The sequence below is a fragment of the Pipistrellus kuhlii genome, unplaced genomic scaffold, assembly GCF_014108245.1.
Source record: "Pipistrellus kuhlii isolate mPipKuh1 unplaced genomic scaffold, mPipKuh1.p scaffold_m20_p_5, whole genome shotgun sequence".
Lineage (NCBI taxonomy): Eukaryota > Metazoa > Chordata > Mammalia > Chiroptera > Vespertilionidae > Pipistrellus > Pipistrellus kuhlii.
The window spans coordinates 43,903,260-43,924,108 of record NW_023425551.1 but is presented as its reverse complement, the minus strand read 5'-3'; the positions used below and the strand labels follow the sequence as shown (position 1 = coordinate 43,924,108).

The window sequence follows — 20,849 nt, the reverse complement described above, 5'->3', positions numbered from 1 at the left end:
GCTGATCAGAACTTGTCTCCCTCTTTCTTTCTAGGCCAGGGCAGCAGCCAGGCCTCCATTTCTCTCCAGGCCTCCACCAGGGCTTCTGATCAGCCCTGCCTTTCTGATCAGGCCATGTTGATAGGCCCAGAGACACTGACTGGTGTAGAAACTGACCAATCAGAACCAAATCTGGATCAACTGTGAGGAGCCAATGGCTGCGTAGGAGGCAGAGCTTTTGACAATGACTGGCATAGAAACTGACCAATCAGAACCAAATTGGCCTGCAGAGAAGAGCAGTTGGGGGTGAGATCAGACTGGCAGTGGAGGACAGTTAGGGGTAATCAGGCAGGCAGTGGCAGTAGGAGGAGAAATCAGGCTGGCAGGGGAGAACAATTGGAGCGATTAGGCAGGGAGGTAGAGGCAGTTGGGGCAATTAGGCAGGCAGGCAAGCAGTTAGGAGCCAGCAGTCCCAGATTGACAGAGGGATGTACCCAATTAGAGAGGATGCAGGCTGGGCTCAGGAAGCCCACCCTCTTCCATGCATGAATTCTGTGGACCTGGCCACTAGTCACAAATAAAAATTTAAACATAATATCATTTAATAAACTAATCTGACATGATATGGCTCTATTATCAAATGATGTGCATTCTTGGATATTCATTCCTTTAATGAGCATTTATTAAGTACCAAGTTTATATCAGGCATTGTTCCAGGGAAAGGAAAACAAATAAGGAATGGAGCCCACCCTTAAGTAATTCCATCTGGCATAAGCAGCAGATATACAAGCAAATCAAGCTTATAACATGAAGGTCAGCCCTGCTTGGGAGATGCAGAAAAAGTTTCATGGGGCATAAGATGCACCTGGCAGAGGTCAGCAGAGGCTGTGAAAGCAGAGAAAACAGGCCATCTACGGCACCAGCACCTAAGACATCTGGACACATGCAAGGTATAGGGGGAGACGACATCTGAGAAACTGCCGGAGTTAAAGTTCTGACATGCACCAGGTATGAGAATAGCACTACATAAATAGCTCATTTTTAAAAGTATAATTTATTTCAGCAAGAAAAAAAAAAAAAACTTTCTGAGCATAAGACCACTGTGGTTGGCAGCAACAGAAATATAGTTCCTTGAAGAGATTATTTCATTTCCTAAGTAATGCACACAAGGTTTTTACCACTAGTCACTTATTCAGGAGAGTGTTATTGGGATTTATTAGTAAGTCCAAAAGCCTAGAAATGACAAGTGAGCTTCTCAAAGTCAACTGTCTAAATATGATATATATCATGGAAGTGAAGAGGTGAATGCTCCCATTGTGCTTCCTATGAGCAGAGTGACTCACTGCAATGCATGACAAAAACAAAAAGATAAGCTTTGGCTTGAATTTAAAGTACATACACCAAAACTAAGAAAAGAGTAGCTGTCAAATGTTCTCATCCTCTTAATCCCCAATAAGTCACACCTAAGTATGAACTTTAGTTCTCTCCTTTATAGAATAGACTGGAAGGAATTTAAGTTTCAAAATTAAACATCTTAAATGTCCACAATTGCAAAAGAACGTGCTGCATTATGACAGAGCCCTACAACAAACGAAGCTTTCAAATATATTACCAAATAAAAAATATTAGATGAATTTAATACACAAAAATGTTAGCACATTACCTGTCAGCAAATTAGGATAAGTATTTTGGGGATTCATTATATTATTTCCTCTATTTACATGTAAGTCTGGAACTTTTAATAATAAAAAGCAAAAAAGAAAAGCATCAATAATTTCTAATAACCACATACCTCACTCAGTTCTGTCTTATCCATGTTATCCAGATGAATTTTGGTCCAATGTTTGTCTAGCAGAGTAGCATGACTACTTAGTGGTCGATACCAGTTCCCTCCACAGGTCAAAAGTCTATTTCAAAATTGAAAATAAAACAAAACAAAGTAATACAAAAGTCCCAATTTTAATCTTTAATTACAACCCTGGTTATGCCTTGCTAGACATTATCTCACATACGAATAAAACTCACATCCCTTTTGGAGCTATGTTGGACTTCTGGGGCAGATAACAAATGAAAGGCTGTCAAAAGACCCAAATATGACTCATTTCCTTCAGGGGAGTAACAGAGCTTTAACCAAGTTATTTCAAGTCATTGAAAATATTCTATTAGGTGATTTAATCTCAACAACACATTTCTCTTCCTTAAGACATGATTTCAGGAAAGAGAAAGATTTACAGCATTCAAGTTCACTACTTATTACCAAAAGCTACATATCCAAAATCATTAAAAATGTCCGGAGGAATATTCATGAAGCATGTACTTTGGGCAAACCACATACACCAAAGCCATTTGATTTAATCCTTACAACTGTCTTGGGGGATCAGGCCCTTCTTTATTCCTAACACATGAGTAAGAGAAAGAGAATAATGCCCCTGGCTCGCTCAACTACGACTATAAATGACAGAGCCAACAAGTGATGTTCCAGTACTTTCTGGGAAATGTACCTAGTAGGAGAGTACTTTACTATCCCCATAAATAAAATCAGGGTCTATTAAAATCAGCAGGACCTCACAAGGTGTTTCTTGAGAACTGTTAGGTTAGTGCCACATTCCATCTGGGAATGAATACTCCACTGAGATATAATAAACACTAATATAATCACTAAGTATAATGTGACATTAGTTTCACTCTTGGGAATTTTAAGACCTGTACAGGTATAGACCAGCACCAGGAAATAAGCCACTGCCTTTGTGTTGTTAGACGCTGTAGAAGGAACACATACAAACTTTGCTTTGGTTTTTATTCCTATGCTGATGCTTATATTCAATTAAGTTTTATAACTGCTTAAAATCTGTAAGTCTTTATCATCATCATTATAGCTAGCCATTAGTTGGGCACTTACTATGTGAAAAGTTTTTTGTTTTTTTATGTTTAAATATATTTTGTGTTATGTCAGAGAGGAAGGGAAAGGGAGAGAAAGATAGAAACTTCAATGATGATAGAGAATCACTGACTGGCTGCTTCCCGCACACTCTCCACTGAGGATTGAGCTGGCAACAGGGGCATGTGCCCTTGACTGGAATCAAACCTGGGCCCCTTCAGTCTGCAGGCTGATGCTCTATCCACTGAGCAAAACCAGCTAGGGCTGTGAAAGGTTTTTAATGCAAGTCATTTCACTTAATCTTTACAACTTACACTAAACTGTAAAGTATAATAGGTATTATTAACAGATACAAAGTACCACCTTCAGAACTCAAACCCAGGGCTATCTGACAATAATCTTGCCTCTGATAATTTTTGAAAACATGAAGACAGTTTTGTTTTGTTTTAAACTGGCTACTTATTTTTAAATAGAAAACACATACACCCTTATGATCTAAATTAATTATCTCCATTAAAAGTTATAAGGGCTCTGGCCACCATGGAGTAAAGGTTAGAGCGCCAGCCCTGGTCCCAAAGAGTTGCAGATTCGGTTCCCGGTCATGGGCATGTACTTGGATTACAGTATCAATCCCCAACTCTAGTCAGGGCACATGCAGGAAGCACCCAATGGATGTGTATGTCTCTCTCACTCTCTCTCTCCCCCCTTCCTTCTTTCCTCCCTTCCGCTCTCTGTAAAAAAATCAATGGGAAAAATATCCTTCAGTAAGGATTAACAAAGAGTAAAAGTCATAAGGAATGAAGCCTGGCCAGGGGCTCAGTTGGCTGGAGCACTGGCCAGGACAACAAGAAGGCTGCAAGGTTGATTCAGGGTCAGAGCACATACCAAGGTTGCAGGTTTGATCCCTGGTTGGGGAATGTGCGGGAGGTAATGAATCTGTTTCTCTCTCACATCGATGTTCATCGCTCTCCCGATCCTCTCTCTCTAAATCAATAAAATATAAAAGTAGTCAGGAATGAGAAGGTTGGCTGCCATCAGTTTCAACCAACCTTACTTAAAGAGAGCCCAGAGAAGGCTATTCTAGGACTTTTGGGCACAGCTCTGCTTTACAGACTTTTGAGGAAGAGGCTCCACAATGGAAACTGAAAGGTTAATGTAACATACCTTCTGGTTGCAAAGAACTGAAATCCAGGAGCCACTTTTAGACAGTCACCTCGGCCAGGAATCAAGAGCTCTCCATTCTCCAAGAGAGGGATCAGTACGGAAACCTAAATCACAAAAACCCAGTGAAAAAGCTATTAAAACAAAAGTAACAAAAAAACAAAAACAAAAATGCCAACCTTCTCCAAATAATAAACACATTCTTAAAACCCCAGCTCTCATAGTGTGAACAAAGATAAAAAGGCAGATGGGAAAGGCTGAGCCTCCCCACTCCAGAACAAGTTATTCTTTCAACATTCCCTGAGTGCCTCTATGGACCAGAAGCAAGCAAGACCCTCAAAGTTCAAACATGACTGAAGCTTCACAGGCTAGCAGCTAATGGGAGATAGCTATGCAAAGCACCACACAACATGACCAGTGTGAACCCAGAGATGTACAAAGTGATGTACAAAGAGTGGCTGTAAATCAGAAGTGAAGCCATCCCAGAGGTGATGACATTCACCAAGTCTGCAAGTATAAGCAGGTAGGGATTAGCCAGGTTTGATGGGCGTGAAATGGCACATACACTCCAGGCAAAATATTCAAATGGATAAAAATGTATATGCCTAGGTACGGCAAGAAAGGACTATGTTATGGTTAGGGCAGAATGTGCATACGAAGTAGTGGAAAAATACAAGGCTTAAAGACAGATGAAAAAGGGACTCCTGTGTTGAGCTAAGGAAGTTGAGTTTTTTCATGGAAGGTATTTAAAGGATTTTAGTCTGGAGGCAGGGAGGGAAATTACATTTTTTTATTTTAGATAACCAACTGTGCAACATTATGGAAGATAAACTAAAGAGCTAGCCTGGAGCAGAGCGAAAGAGGTGAAAAAGGACAGCAGTTAGGTAAGAAAGAAAGGAAAAAAGGAAAGAGCCCTGGGCTAAGGCAGTGGGATAGGTGAGAATAGAATAGAAAGTCTGAGAAATGTAAGACTAAGGGAGAGACTAAAAGAGGAAGACGTCCAACTTCTCCTTTGGTAATTGTGTGGCAGAAAAGCTGTTTTGAGAATGAGCAGACATATTGGACAACTTGAATTTGAGCTAGCTAAGGAACATCCAAGTAGAGATTTTTCAAGAAAAGTGAGGACTGCATATATGGATCTGGGGATGTGAGTTTACAGGGGAAGTTTAAAAGAAAAAACAAAGAGCCAAAAAAGAGGGTTCTAAATTATCAGACATAATTTTCATTGTTTTATACATGGCCAGGAGCTGAAGGAAAGCCCAAAACAGCATAGGGGCAACTCCAAGATAATGCCAAAACTTGAAACTAAAAACAACAACGATAACAAAAATAAACCCTAAAGGAGATCTGTAAAAGCTGCCTTAAAATATTAGCTGAGAAATTCTGAAAACAACAAAATAATCAAGAGTCAAGTATGGTTTTAAATAAACACACCTTCACTATGATGATAATTATGTTTAAGTAAAATCAACTGAACAACACACCTTCTGAAAACAAATTAACAGAAGGGGAATGGTCTGCACAAAATGCAACTCAAAGTACAAGAATTTTCTATGTTTATCAGACACTGCCAAAAGATCAAGACAAATCATCAGTTTGGCCTTGAATCTGGGCTTTGTCATCAAAGAATATACTTAGCAATAAGATAGTGATAGATCCCTAGGCTCTATCATGACATGGATGGAATATCACTCAGATTAATCTACCTTCTTGGGCTCTAATTCCACCACCCACCATTCTAATGATTTTCAGGTACCCTGATATCTGAAAAAAATTGCCCAGGAAAGAGCACTAGAAAGGGGAAAAAGTATCAACAAATGCTTTTAAACCTACCTGGTAGCTTATAATTCAGTTTTATTTTTAAGTCTCATTGGAAGGAATCAGCCGTGGCTAATTAAGAAAAATGAGCCCTATAAAACTGAGTATTGACTTTAAAATGTGATGATCAAACTGAGGCTCTGCCTCGACCAATAATACCATTACATCTTTACCTCAGTAGACACTAAAATCATCATAATACACATGAATTTACAGACACTCTTTTTCCTTCATATCTCCCTCCCCCTCTTCCCCTATCCTCCTCCTCTCCGTCCTTCTCTCCCCCCAACCCCATCTTGTTATTCTCATATCTTGTTATTTTCATATTGTTTAATCTATTTTCATGTTTATTCTATAATTTGTTTTCTTTGTCATAGTTTATAGACTACAGAGAAAACATGGACTGCCTTTACAGCTATATTTTATACACATAGAAAAGTGATCTTTTTAAAAATAATAATATACTACTATATCCTATAACTTTTCCTCAACAGATCAAAGACAAGTACACTCTTAATACAGCATCTATCCTCAGCCCACAGCTCTACAGATGCCATAACTGGGAAGCAGAGTCTCAAAGTTCTCAGTGTATCTGTAACAGAGGTAAGATGTTTCCCACTGGGCTGATTCATGGAAAGACTGAACACATACTTGACTAAAGGAGGGAAAAAACTTCTGTGAAACTGGTCACATTCTACTACTAAAGGAAACAGTATAATATGAATTTTAGTAATTTTTTTTATCGAATAAGAAACTAGTCAAGTAAACCAAGACCTCAAACCAGATTAAGTAGGTAACAATGAATGACCTTCTTACATTTCTTTAATCAAACGCCTATGTTTAAATTATCCCCTAGAATCACTAACAAATGCTCTGTAAAGACAAGGAATTAGCAAAGCCACATACCACGTCTAAGGGGGCATAGTCAATATCCTCCAGTAGGATCCAGTGTCCCTTTGTGGCTGCCTGTGTCAGGGTGCCAGGCTGCCACACAAACTCTCCTGGGACATCTGTGCAGCGGTACATTCCCAGCAGCATCTGTAGAAAGACAATAAATTACTCAAATCATACATCTGAGGTATCACTGCTATATCTTTTAATTCCATTAAACTTCTAAATATATATGTAGTGTGTGATCAGATATTATATATTAAAAAGCATAAGGGACTGTCCAACCGGTACTGTGACGCACACTGACCACCAGGGGGCAGATGCTCAATGCAGGAGCTGCAGAGTTGCAATGGCTTGGCAGCTGCAGTCCTAGGGTGATGCACCCAGAACCAGACAGGAGGAAGCCCAAACCTGGGATGACTCATCTGAGAATTGCCCTCTTGCAATCTGGGACCCCTTGGGGGGAGTCAGAGAGCAGTTTTGGCCCAATTCCTCAGGCGAGGCCCAGGGACCCCACCAGTGCACAAACCCATGCATCAGGCCTATAGGAGTAATATAAACAAGTATTTGAGGTTTTTAGAGCTTGATCCCATCAGTTCTGAAAGACCAGTAACTATTATCATAGTCTCTTAGCAAAAACAATATTTTAGTGCAAACAGTTATAAGCAGCATGTGAATTCCCCCAAAACTGCCACTTTTTAATTACCTTACTGTCGGTCTGATCTCCAAGCTGAACTTTGAGAAGCTCGGGGGGTTTCCTTCTACCTGTCACTGAAGCTAAATGTTCAACTAAGGAAGTTTTGCCGCATCCTATTGGTCCTTCCAACAACACAGCATTCTGAGAAGCCACTGCCATAGCCAGGGTCTGAAGATTTTTGCAGACTGACTCAACCAGTACATAAGACTTAAAGGCCAGCTCTTGTTCATGAGAAGAACTCCTGTTACTAGCCTAAGGAGGCAAGTGAGAAACAAAAAGCATGTTAAAAATGAGTCCTTTCTCCAAAAGGCAAGGTTAATTAAATTTCTACAATGCTTCCTCTGATCTTTATATAAACCTCTGCCAATATATTAGTAATACCAGAAGCACAAGAATAGATATATTATCCAAAGTAAAGATCTGACTTTCTTTTTCTTTCCTTTCTTCCTCCCTCAACTCCTGCCTTTGGGGGAGAAAGTAAAAAATTCACTAACAAATTTAAGAAGTTTCCCAAAATTTCAGAAGCCAAAAAAGCTGACACACAAACGATGGGGACAAACTACAACTGGATTATTTTTGTTTTCCTTCCTCTCACCATACCCTAGTGTTTCAAATAAAGATAGAGAATGCATAAAAGCCCTGGCTGGTGTGGCTCAGTTGGTTGAAGCATTGTCCCATACACCAGAAAGTAGCAAGTTTGATCTCCGGTTAGGGTACGAGTAGGAGGCAGCCAGTTGATATACGTGCTTTTCTTTTACATATACTCTAAAATATTATATTTAGATATGAAATGATGTAGCATCTGGGAGCTGCTTTCAAAGTAATTTGGTATAAAGAAAAAGTGCAGAAATAACAATGAAATGTAAGCCCTAACCGGTTTGGCTCAGTGGATAGAGCATTGGCCTGCGGACACAAGGGTCCCAGGTTTGATTCTGATTAAGGGCATGTACCTTGGTTGCAGGCACACCACCAGTAGGGGTTGTGCAGGAGGCAGCTGATCTATGCTTCTTCCTCACTGATGTTTCTAACTCTCTCCCTCTCCCTTCCTCTCTGTAAAAAGTATCAATAAAATATTTAATCACAAATTTATAATTATTGAAGAGTGATGGGTAGGTAAATGGAGGTTCATTACACCATTGCTTCTACTTTAGAATGTGTTTAACATTTTCCATAACAAAAAAGTTAAAAATAATAAAATAATGTGCCAAATATGTTTAATGGGTACAGGATTTCAGCTTTGCAAGATGAAGATGTTCTGAAATTTGCACAACAATGTGAATATACTTAACACTGTTGACACGCACACTAAAAAAAAGTTTAAGATGGTAAATATTATGTGTATTTTACCACCATTACAAAATTTCTTTAAGTAACAATGCACCTGACATAAAAGAGGAAAAATGATCTCTTGGAAAAGTGGGACGATTATTATCTTTTGAGGAATAATAATTCTCTAACATGGCTAGTCCCTTAAAAATATGTGAGGATAAATTAAGATTCAGGGCTGAAAGTTATTTGCAACTTCCTGAAGGGCTATTACTACAGCAGTTTAGCAGATGGGTTAGGCCATAGCACTCTGCCCCCACTGCCCTGCCATTGCTACCCAACATCAAGCCCACTCCAACCAGAATCATTCCTATATTAAAATTCTAATTTTCCAAACATAACCTATGTAAGGAGAATGGTTAAGAGGGATGGGTTTTAGTGACTAGAGGGAAACACAGGGGTTTGGAAGTGGTTACACAGATATATCCAGTTCATGAATAATCATTGAAATGTACACTTAACATGTGTGCTTTTTACATGTATACTGTATTACTTCTTTTTTGTTTTTTAATTGCACTACAAAGTGACATAACGGATGGTTCAAGGAACAACCCAGGACTTCTTCCAAGAAGAAAACTGGGTAGGTCTGACCCAACTAACAACTTATTAAAGACTGCTAGGGAGGCCCAGCCAGTTTGGTTCAGTGGATAGAGTGTCGACCTCCAGACTGAAGGGTCCTAGGTTTGATTCTGGTCAAGGGCACATATCTTGGTTGCCCTTGGCCCTGGTGGGAGTGCATGCAGGAGGCAACCAATTGATGTATCTCTCTCACATGGATGTTTACCTGTCTCTCCCTCTCTCTTCTACTCTCTTTAAAAATCAATGGAAAAATATCCATTGTGAAGATTAACAAACAAACAAACAAACAAAAAAGACTGCTGGGGGGGAAAACAGAAAACAGAACAGCTCCCAGTGATTCCAGATTATAGAATCAGATTATAAACGGTTAAGTCTTTCCAAAATGTGGTCTAGAGCCACACTTCTTGGAAAGGCCATTTCATATGGCAGGGCGAAGTTCTCTATAGATACCAGCATCCTCCATAACAAAGAGAAAATTCTCACAGAAACAGGTGGCTGGGATTTAGACCCGGGACTAACCCTGTGTCAGCCAATGTGCAACCCAGGGGTCTCTGGGCAATTCAGTCTGTCTTTGTTTTACATAAATATTGTATTATAACTTGTGTCACCCAACTTCACAGTTGTCATAGTAAATAAATGAGAGGATATATAGAAGAGCTTTGCTAAAGTTAAGAGTGCCACACAGGTATTGTTATAGTTTCTAATTTACCATTAAATAGGGAGGAGGGCCTGAGTAAATGTCTCTTTATCGTTTGTAAATGGAATAGCAAATTGGGAAACTCGATTTGGCCTATTATTGGTGCTCAGGAGGGGAAGGGGCACACATCCTACTGATGCCAACATACCTGCTCTTCAGGGGTTGGTGGCTGCCCAGGCAGCACCACACCACAGACAGCAGTCACCCTGGAGGAGAGGTCAGCTGAAACAAGATGTCCCTGTGAGTACTGCAGGTCCTTCTCCTTACGCCACAGGGAAGCTTCTGGATTGGCCAAAACCAAGGCCTTCTCCAAGTCCTGCAGCTGGGCCTCTTCTAGTAACCTGAGTGAAATGAGGATCTCATCAATAACCTCAATCCAGAGTAAACCACATCAAGGTCCCCAGAAATGTTCCTACTTACCTCAACCTGAAATGGATGAGTTCCTCACTATTAAAAATCTTCTTAAGGAATGATAGCTTGTGCTCCTCATTCATGCAAGTTACCACAGCAAGACAGTGGGCTATGTACCTGGAGAAAATCAAAGTATACAATTCAAGACCTGCAGGTGATTCTAAAGAATTAAGAAAATTTGATAACCAACTGAATGCTAGAAAAGGAAATCTTGTAGAACTAAAATAACACATTTAACAGAAAACATAAATCAGGCATAATGAATTCACTTGACAGAACATGGAACAGGCAAAATTCCACTCAAATCATCTCATTTTCCTCTGGTGTGACACACAAGTAAGGAAAGAAAGTAAGAACTCAAAAGTCACCAGCACAAAGATAACATATCAAATGGTTTCTTTTCCCTCCTTACTCACACAATGCTATACTCTCCCCAACATCCCCATTCTAGAGCACAGGAAAAATCCAACAGCTACGCACCAGCGGACCAAGGTGTCGTGGCTTCTGAGGAGAGGAACACACACACTCCAGTCCCACAGCTCCCGGAACACAGACTGCTCCTGCTGTAAAAACTTGTAGGCTGCTTCCATTAGGTCCCGGAGCTTCATCCGCCTGCGCCCGTAGCGGACTGGATTAGCATCTGAACTCTCTAGGAAGAGTCTTTGAAAGACTGGAGAAGTGTCCTTGAAATACCTCAGGGCAAACCTTCAGAAAGAGAATTTTTATTTATTGGTGAGGAATTCAATGTATACATCTTCACTTTGAGACAGGATAGCAGAACATAACAAGAACTCACCAGGGACTGAGAACAAACAGAGACAGATGATAAAGCTCCCTAGCCCTAAGATTATATGTGTTCAAGTTCAGGAACCAGGATCATGGCATGAGATACCTGACTAAGAGAATACAAACACCAGAGGTACTTATTTTGCAAGTATTTACTACTGAAAATGCACTTGTTTTCAACAAACATTAAGCCAGGCACTGTTAAATCCTGGATGTACAAAACCAAAGAGATAGTTTCCTTGAGGAATTTGCTATCTAGTAAGGAAGACAGCCACTTACAGAAACAATGAGAGGTGCATAAAAGAAGGAGTCAAGGAAACCTTGGTTGCTTATTAAAGATGAAGAGAAGATTCTCATGAAACAAAAGGCAGTCACATCATAAAAGAATGACAAAAGCTTCAAGACATACAAAAGAAATTAACAAAATAGCAAGAGGAAGTCCTTCTCTATCAGTATTACTTTAAATGTAAATGGTTTAAACTTCAATCAAAAGACATAGATCGGTTGAATGGATTTTTTTTAAGAAAGCTCAAACTACACACAATCTGTAAGAAACTCATTCTGGACTCAAGAGCACACTGAAAGTAAAGAAGTAAAAAATAATAATTCTGGCCCTGACTGGTGTGGCTCACTCAGTTGAACCATCTTCCTGTCCTGCACACCAAAAGATGGAGGATTCCATTCCTAGTCAGAGCACATACCGTGGTGTGGGTTCAATTTGCAGTCAGGGCACGTGCAGGAGGCAACTAATCAATGTTTCTCTCTCTGACTGGGAATCAAGCTGATGGCTGCTTGGTGCACGGAACAATGCACAACCCACTGAGCGACACCTGTGAGGCAATAATTTTTTTTTTTAATTCCATGCAAATAATAATCAAAAGGAAGCAGGGTGGCCTCTAGCCGGTTTTGCTCAGTGGATAGAGCATCAGCCTGCAGACTGAAAGGTCCCAGGTTCGATTCTAGTCAAGGGCACCTGCCAGGGTTGCGGGCTCGACCCCAGTAGTGGGTGTATAGGAGGCAGCCAATCAATGATTCTAATCATTGATGTTTCTATCTCTCTCTCTCCCTTCTTCTCTGAAATCAATAAAAATATACTTTTTTAGCCAAAACCAGTTTGGCTCAGTGGTAGAGCGTCGGTCTGCAGACTGAAAGGTCCAGGTTTCAATTCCGGTCAGGGGCATGTACGTTGGTTGCAGGCACATCCCCGGTAGGGGGTGTGCAAAAGGCAGCTGGTCGATGTTTCTCTCTCATCGACGTTTCTAGCTCTCTATCTCTCTCCCTTCCTCTCTGTAAAATATCAATAAAATATAATTTAAAATATATATATATATATATATATATATATATTTTTTTTTTTTTTAAGAAAATTTTGTTTATTGAGCACCCACAATATGTCAGACACTGTTTTGAGTCCCGTGAGGTAGATACTATTATCATAAATGAACTTGGACTTGAACCCAAGGAGTCCAACAAATTAATTTGTCCCTGTCACATCGATGTTTGTCTCTGTCTCTATCCCTCCCTTTCACTCTCTAAAAATCAATGGGAAAAATATCTTCTTCGGGTGAGGATTAACAAAACAACAACAACAAACAAACAAAAAACCCCACATAAAAACATCTTAAGACTACCATGGAACTTCATGAGAACTCTAAATAAACTAACAGCGAGGCCTCAGAAAGAAGTGTGAACCCAGAAATGAATGGCTTGGGGACCCTAGCTTGACTGGATTCTTCCTGTCCCAGTCTCTAGATTTCCATCCCATCACATTTCTTTTTTTTTTCATTCTTCCTCCACAATCTGCCACAATATAAAACCTTATCTAATTTCCAAGAGGATAACACACTCATTTCTGTTGCTTTAATGATTTGCTTGCTCCCATTATCTATTTGGCTCACACCTTTTTTAACATTGTATTCAATACTTTTCAAGTATAGGAGCCCATTATATGTGATTTTCTTACCCCCATGATATGGTCTAGCGCTTAAAAGAGAGGACCTTCTATATGAATCTACTGACTAAATAACTGTATCCTATCTAAATATGTTAGGTATATTCCTAAAACATTAGGCCTGCTTCCTCTATGTAAATCTGAGGCACATGTTAAACTAATCATCTGCATTTCTTAGAACTAAAAATCAAAATCTCATTCCACATTACTACCTTTAGTTCACTGCACATTATGCACAGCTTCTTCTTTTTTGGGGGGCGAGGGAGGGGGCTTGGTTTTAAGTTACTCTATCACAGGTACCTGTACCTTTATAAGCTGCATTATATCATTTTGGAACAATGTAGGAGCATAAATAAAATATACTGCCCTGGCAAATTGTAAATTAAAAAAGTATGTACTTCACATTCATTTAATAAGAACATAAAATGTGAAGCTAATGGAAGACCAGATGTAGATCATACATCATTTTAATGATTCTGGAAGCACTCTACCTTTAAGCCTTAAAGAGAAGTTGGGATTCAAGTTACCTACATGCCAATCCTACAGAACTGACTAGCACACCTTGTGAAATAGTACAAAGTCAAGAACACCTAGATGATTACCAAGTAAGGCCATAATCTCAATCCTCAATCAAACCACACCACGTGTTCCTGATTACCACATATGATGCTATTCTTTCCTTTGCTGAATATTTTCTAGTTTAATACAACTAGGCCTATTTTCCTCTTCCCTTTTAGAAAAAAGCTCATAAAAATTATGCCCCTCCCCCCCAGCCTTCATTTCTTATTCCCTCATTTGAGGACCAAACTAGAGATCACACTTTCAAGAAAGCCAAATGTACTTACTGTGTTGATGAAAACTAATACATAAGAGATGGATATAAGAGATGCTCCTATTAGTACAAATAACATTATTCACGTTTAGGGTAAAAGTTCTTTACCTTCTCAATTAAAAAAACATTGAAAGTCATTTTCCTGCCTCTTTTGGCTATTCCACACAAATTATATTTTACTATCAATTTAAAAGAGAGCCCTGGCCGATTTTGCTCAGTGGTTAGAGCATTGGCCCAAAGACCTAAGGGTATTGGGTTCAATCACAATCAAGGGCCTGTTCCTTGGTTGCAGGTTCATCCCCAGCTCTGGTCAGGGCATATGCAGGAGACAACAATCAATGTGTCTCTATCATATAGAAATTTCTCTTTCTATCCCCCTTCCCTTCTACTCTCTGTAAAAATCAATGGAAAAAATATTCTCAGGTGAAGATTAAAAAGAGAGGAAGAGAAAGCCATGTGTTTGGAATATGCCTATAATCCCAGATACTTCAGAAGCTGAGACAAGAGGCTTGTTTAAGCTCAGAAGTTCCACGCTTTATTATGTTATGCAATAAATTCAGCGTTAATATGGTAATTCCTGGGAGTGGGAGAATTACCATGTTTTCTAATGAGTGGTGAACTAGCCCAGATTGGAAATGGAGCAGGTTAAAAGAGAAATACATTAGAATACAGTTCTAACACAACTTCTCACCATACTGATTTGGACAGATTTTATAGAAAGCTAAAATGGATACTAGACCTCTAATTCATACCCTCAGCTCCTCTAGCAAGCCACAAAGCTCATACATTTGAAGTGGATGCTTTAAGAGCTGCAGCTAAAACTTATTTAAGTATGCCTTATATGCATGTCTTGCCAGATGATATAACCCTTGAAGTAAGAGACATAGCTTGGCCATTTTTCTGTCTTGATGACCAAGACTTAAGAGAAACCTAATAAATGGTTACTGAACTGAGCTGGATAAAAAGAGTCTCTTTGATTATTTTTACAATACAATACCACTTATCTTTCTTTCCTGTATTTTTCCTTTTCCATTCTCAGCTAAGACTCCTCCTTACTTCTCAGGAGAGAGCAGGTTCTACCTCCGCAAAGAGAAACATGAAGAATAATACTGTTACTTACGGGAGGACATCAGGATGGCTACCGATGAGCTTGCTCATTGACACACAGAGTCGTTCGTGTAGATCATGGTTGACTTGGCCTCCAGCTTTAATGTCTTCAGCATTCCTTTCCAGCAAATCCAAAAGGATGGGGCGGAATTGGCGACCGATCAGAATAGTATAGTCTTTATCCAGAAGTAACTGTGCTAAGGTATTTAGGATACACTGGCGATCTTGAGGTGTCCATACCTAAGAGAAAAGCCATACAAAAGATCTATATATACAATACTAGGGGCCCAGTGCACAAATTCATGCACATTGAAAGGAACTGTGGGCCTCAAGGTTGCAATGGGCACAGGGACGAGTCTCAGCTCATTCTCCATGCCCCCACATGCCCCCATCCACCACAGCCCCACCGCAGCCCCCAGTCCCCTCTCTGCTGCAGCTGATGCCAGCCCTGTTCACACCTATCCACTGAAGGCGCAGAGCGAATGGGGCCAGTGCTGGCAGCGGGTGTGAGCACTGAATGGAAGCACAGCATGCGGGAGCAAAGAATTTTCAGTAACCACCAGAGACTTGCCCTGATGACAGTGACCTGCCCCCTGCCCTGGTCTGGCACCTCTGCCCACCTGCTCCACCATCCCATGGCCGATGCCTGCCATGTTCCACGCACGACCCCCTTCCCCACACATCATAGCGACCTGCTGTTTGATTGTTCCACTGTTCAGCCTATTTGCATATTAGGAATTTATATATATAGATTTGTTTGCACTGCCATAGAAGAGCCAAGAGTTCTAGCTTGGAATTAAAAAAATCAATTTCCAGACTTCAAAAGTCAGTTTATCTTACATAACACCCTGGCCGGTGTGGCTCAGTTGATTAGAGCCTCATCTTGTACACCAAAAGGTGGGGGGTTTGATTCCTGGTTAGGACACTTACCCAGGTTGAGAATTTGATTTCCGGTCAGGTATGTGTGGGAGGCAACCAATCAAAGTTTCCCTCTCACACAATATTTCTCTTTAAAATAAAATTTAAAAAACAACAAAACACAGTGGGTATGGCTGCTTAACTTCCCATGCCCAGCTCAAATCAGGACCAAGGGAATAGACAAGAGACTTGGCCGACAGCAGCTGCCCTCTCACTACAAGACTTGTTTGAGTTGTCTTGTACCCATCATGAGGGGAAGTGGGTTTTTGATATCTAAATTCAGCCTACCAGGCAATGGACCTAACTAGAATCTTTTCAAAAGAAGACAGAAGGAAGGCTAAGAGGCACACAAAAAACATGCTCAAAGTCACTAATTATCTGAGAGATGCAAATCAAAACAACAATGCAGTACCATCTCACACCTGTCAGAATGGCTATCAACAAATCAACAAATGACAAGTGTTGGCGAGATTGCGGAGAAAAAGGAACCCTCATGCACTGCTGGTGGGAATGCAGACTGGTGCAACCACTGTGGAGAAGAGTATGGAGCTTCCTCAAAAAAACTGAAAAAGGAACTCCCATTTGACCCAGTAATCCCACTCCTAGGAATAAATCCCAAGAAACTATAATAGAAACACCAATCAGAAAGGATATATGCACCCTATGTTCATAGCAGCACAATTTACAATAGCTAAGATTTGGAAACAGCCTAGGTGCCCATCAGCAGATGATTGGATAAAAAAACTATGGTACATCTACACAATGGAATACTATGCTGCCATAAAAAAGAAGGAATTCTTATCATTTGCAGCAACCTGGATAGAATTGGAGAACATCATGCTGAGTGAAATAAGCCAGTCAATGAAAGAGAAACACCACATGACCTCACTCATTTATGGATAATAAAGGACATTATAAACTGATGAACCAAAAGATAGAGACAGTAAAGCAACAAGCAGACTGTCAAATTACAGTGGGGAGGTTAGGGAGATATGGGGGAGATATAATAGATCAACCAAAGGACTTGTATGTATGCATATAAGTATAACCAATGGACACAAAACTCTGGGGAGGGAGGGTTATGTATGGGAGTTGGGGGGGGGGGGCAATGGTAAGATATGTACACATATAATAATTTAATAAAAAAATAAAAAAATGTAAAATAAAAATAAATAAGAAAAGAAAGGAAGAAAGAAAGAAACCCAGCCTACCACTAGGAATGTGCAGGCCCTACTCAAGAAGGCAAATAATCCTTTCCACTAATATTTACAGGGTAAAATAAGATTGCTGTTAGAGAATAAATTTGACAGTAAAATAGTAGACAAATTTTCAGGCTAATTTATAGGGTCTAGTAATAATTAATGTCGTTTTTAAACATTCGTTTAAAATCTTGCTTGGCGTTGACTTGTATTGACATAACCTTCAAACACGTGGTATCTACAGAACATGTGAAGTGCAATTATCAAGTTTTGCTTGAAAAAGTTTGTGTTTGGTTTGGTTTTTGTTGCAAAACTAGGGCTAAGAAGATGGCAGATGAAGAGCATATTCGGCACTGCATGCTTTACGAGTTCCAATTAGGAAGAAAAGCAAGTGAGGCTGCAAAAAACATCTGTAGTGCTCTTGGTCAAGATGCAGTTAGCACCAGAAAATGCCAGCGTTGGTTTGAGAAATTTCGCGAGGGAAATTTTTCGTTAGATGACAAGAGTGGTCGAGGCCGTGTGTCCAATTTTGATCAAGAAGCTCTTCAAGCTCTTTTGGTGCAAAAGCCTCAAATTACCCAACAAGAGCTTGCGACAACTTTAAATTGTTCACAAAAAACAATTTCCAATCAATTGTGTACACTTGGCAAAGTCCAGAAGTTTGGAAAATGGGTTCCTCATGAGTTGACCGACAACAACCGTAATCAAAGAGTCACAATTTGCAGTTCGCTACTCTCTCGTCAAAACCGTTTGCCGTTTTTAGAGCAAATTGTTACTGGAGATGAAAAATGGGTGCTGTATGTTAATTTGAAAAGGCGGCCTCAATGGTTGGACAAAAATGAGGCTCCGCAGCCCACGCCAAAACCTGACTTGCATGCGAAAAAAGTGATGTTGTGTGTTTGGTGGAATTTTAAAGGAATTCTTCATTATGAACTTTTACCATCTAACCAAACCATTACAAGTGCAGTGTATAGTGCCCAATTGGAAAGGTTAGCCCAAGCTTTAAGAGAAAAAGAACCCGTGCTGATTAATCAGAAGGGCGTAATTCTTCACCACGATAACGCACGACCGCATACTGCAAGAATCACTGCTGAAAAACTGCGCCAGTTGGAATGGAAGTTCTCCCTCAACCTGCTTATTCTCCTGATATTGCCCCTTCCGATTACCATTTGTTTCGTTCTTTGCAAAACTTTCTTCTTGGAAAAAAATTTAATAAGAATGTCTCAAAAATGCATTGACCGAATTTTTTGCATCAAAATCACAAGAATTTTACAACAGAGGGATTAAAATGCTTCCTGAGCGTTGGGCACAAGTAGTAGAAAACAACGGCAACTATATTGTTGATTAAATTTTGTTGTATTGTTTAAATTTTGTTGTATTGTTTAAATTTTGCTGTATTGTTTTTCGATTTAAAAAAGTATTAGAAAACGACATTAATTATTACTAGACCTAATAAATTGGCTAACTTAAATAAGCGAATACCCTAGAAAAATTAATTGTACTGGTCAAAAAGCTGTTCCTAAAGTGTTGACTAAAATATTTATTGGTAGTTCATCTCATAAAATTTCATAACAGGTAATGAACCTAAAACATTAATATTACAGTGCAAAAAATTAAAATTTAAAAGCTATCAAGAGTACATTAAAATTTTTTCAAAAGCCTTCTAATATTTAAATCAAAAAAGGGGGGGGAGTAGAAGAATATCATGTAAGAAAAAATATCCTGTAAGTAAATTACATCTAGAAAATTTGTACTTTAGAAGATTAATTGTAATGCTTACAGCAAGACACCCATGAAAAACACACAAGATGTCAAAACTAGCCAAAGGAAAATCATTTGGGCAAAAAATGAAAAAGGATCCCAAGACAAATTTATAGAAAATATTCCTTTACTAACTTTTGGTTGAGAATATGTTTGTGTATTTTCAGGAAACAACTCCGAGACCATGTGGATTCCGGCAACAGAGAGGGATTGACAGGACTACTCCAGCCACAAAGACAGAAGAGAAGCAGTCCAGAGATAGAAGACGCTGACATTGCCTTGCCATAATAGCATTCAGCAGCTGTGTGTCACTGCAGGTTGCCCAGGACCAAACCAGAGAGGGTCAGACCTGCATTACCACCATTTGTCCAACATCTAGAACTGAAATATAATTGCTGACATACACATTGAACTTTTTGACATTGAAACTGGGTCTCAAAAGAACTGTTGGTTCAGAAAGAAACTCACTACAGACTGATTTATTTGCCCTTCAGCATAGCCATTATTTCTTATCTCATTTTTGGTTCTTGTAAGTGTATTTCCAGTAGGACGTGATCTCATTCATCTAGTGGAAATGATAAACAACATGGACTAATGAACAAGAACAGACCCAGAGACAAGGAGGCATGGATCATACTGTTGGACTTCAGAGGGGGGGTGGGGATAAAAGAGACATCAACCAAAGGACTTGTGTACATACATATGAGCCTAACCAGTGGTCAAGGACAATAGGGGAGTGATGGCATGAGTGAGAAGGGGTGTGGGATGGGATTGGGGGTATGAGGACAAATATGTGATACCTTAAACAATAAAGAAATTTTTTAAAAAAACAGTTGTTTTTTTTGTTTTTGTTTTTTTTTGCAATAGAGGATTACAGTTAATTTAATATAAAGGCTGTTACCAATAGGTCCACTGGAGTTCCAGATAAAAGGACTAATAGTAAATCCATGTAAAATACTATACAGCTTCTCTGAAAAATAATCTATGCTCCAGGGTCAAAACATTCTCCCAGGGCTCCTTTGCTCTTGAGGAAAAATATAGGAATTAAATTAAAACAAAAACAAAAAAATTTTTTTAAACAAAATTGCCAACTCTCTTGAGGAAAGGGTAGAGATTAAGAAATCAATTCCTGGCCCTAGCTAGTTTGGCTCAGTGGATAGAGCGTCAGCATTCGGACCGGAGGGTTCCAGGTTCGAAATCAATCAAGGGCACATACCTGGGTTGTGTGCTTGGTCCCCACCATGGGGCATGCAAGAGGCAGCCGATCAATAATTCTCTCTCATCATTGATATTTCTATCTCTCTCCCTCTCCCTTCTCTGAAATCAATAAAAATAAAAAATCAATATCTTAATATAAATAAAGCTATCCCTATAAAGCCTCCATCCTCTAATAAACAAACAAAACAATGCAAAATAGACAATTACACTTTGATATACAAGATGAAATACACTACGAAATTCTGGTGCCTGGGCTCAGAATGTCCATAACCATGATAGGGAAACTGTAAAGTGTATAAAAGGTCTCATGTTGCTAGTGTGTGCAGGACACTAACCCTTGCTGTCAGACAAAGCAACATGCCCTTTAACCTAGCAAGCCCAATGCTATAAATTTATCTTAAGGAATTTCAAGTTAAACAGTTATCTATAAGAGTGCAGCTTGAGCACAATCTAAACACCATATGCAAAAACATAACAAATTTTTCCAAAGTTATCATTCTGAAAAGAAATTCACCTTCCCCAGAGCTCTTACAAAGTCTCCCAAATTATTGGGCCTTCTCTTCATAAAAACACCTAATTGTGAATAAAGCACTGATGGGTAAAGAATATTATCTTTAAACAAGTTCTATCAGTATTAGTT

The 20,849-nt window shown here is 39.5% G+C and overlaps 1 protein-coding gene across 10 annotated transcripts in view; it reads right to left on the bottom strand.

Annotated features, from left to right (window-relative positions):
• Nucleotides 1–20,849, bottom strand: part of MDN1 (midasin AAA ATPase 1) — a 143,868-nt gene that overhangs the window by 118,303 nt on the left and 4,716 nt on the right. For all 10 annotated transcript variants that reach the window (XR_004983670.2, XM_036414109.2, XM_036414110.2 and 7 more), the window contains exons 2-9: nucleotides 15,127–15,353; nucleotides 10,918–11,142; nucleotides 10,447–10,554; nucleotides 10,175–10,367; nucleotides 7,434–7,676; nucleotides 6,743–6,874; nucleotides 4,022–4,125; nucleotides 1,772–1,886 (exon numbers count right to left, since the gene is read on the bottom strand). Coding sequence is in view for 9 of the 10 variants with exons in the window: in XM_036414109.2 (XP_036270002.1) it covers nucleotides 1,772–1,886; nucleotides 4,022–4,125; nucleotides 6,743–6,874; nucleotides 7,434–7,676; nucleotides 10,175–10,367; nucleotides 10,447–10,554; nucleotides 10,918–11,142; nucleotides 15,127–15,353 (1,347 nt within the window). In the remaining variant the exon portion in view is untranslated. The remainder of the gene's footprint in view (nucleotides 1–1,771; nucleotides 1,887–4,021; nucleotides 4,126–6,742; nucleotides 6,875–7,433; nucleotides 7,677–10,174; nucleotides 10,368–10,446; nucleotides 10,555–10,917; nucleotides 11,143–15,126; nucleotides 15,354–20,849) is intronic.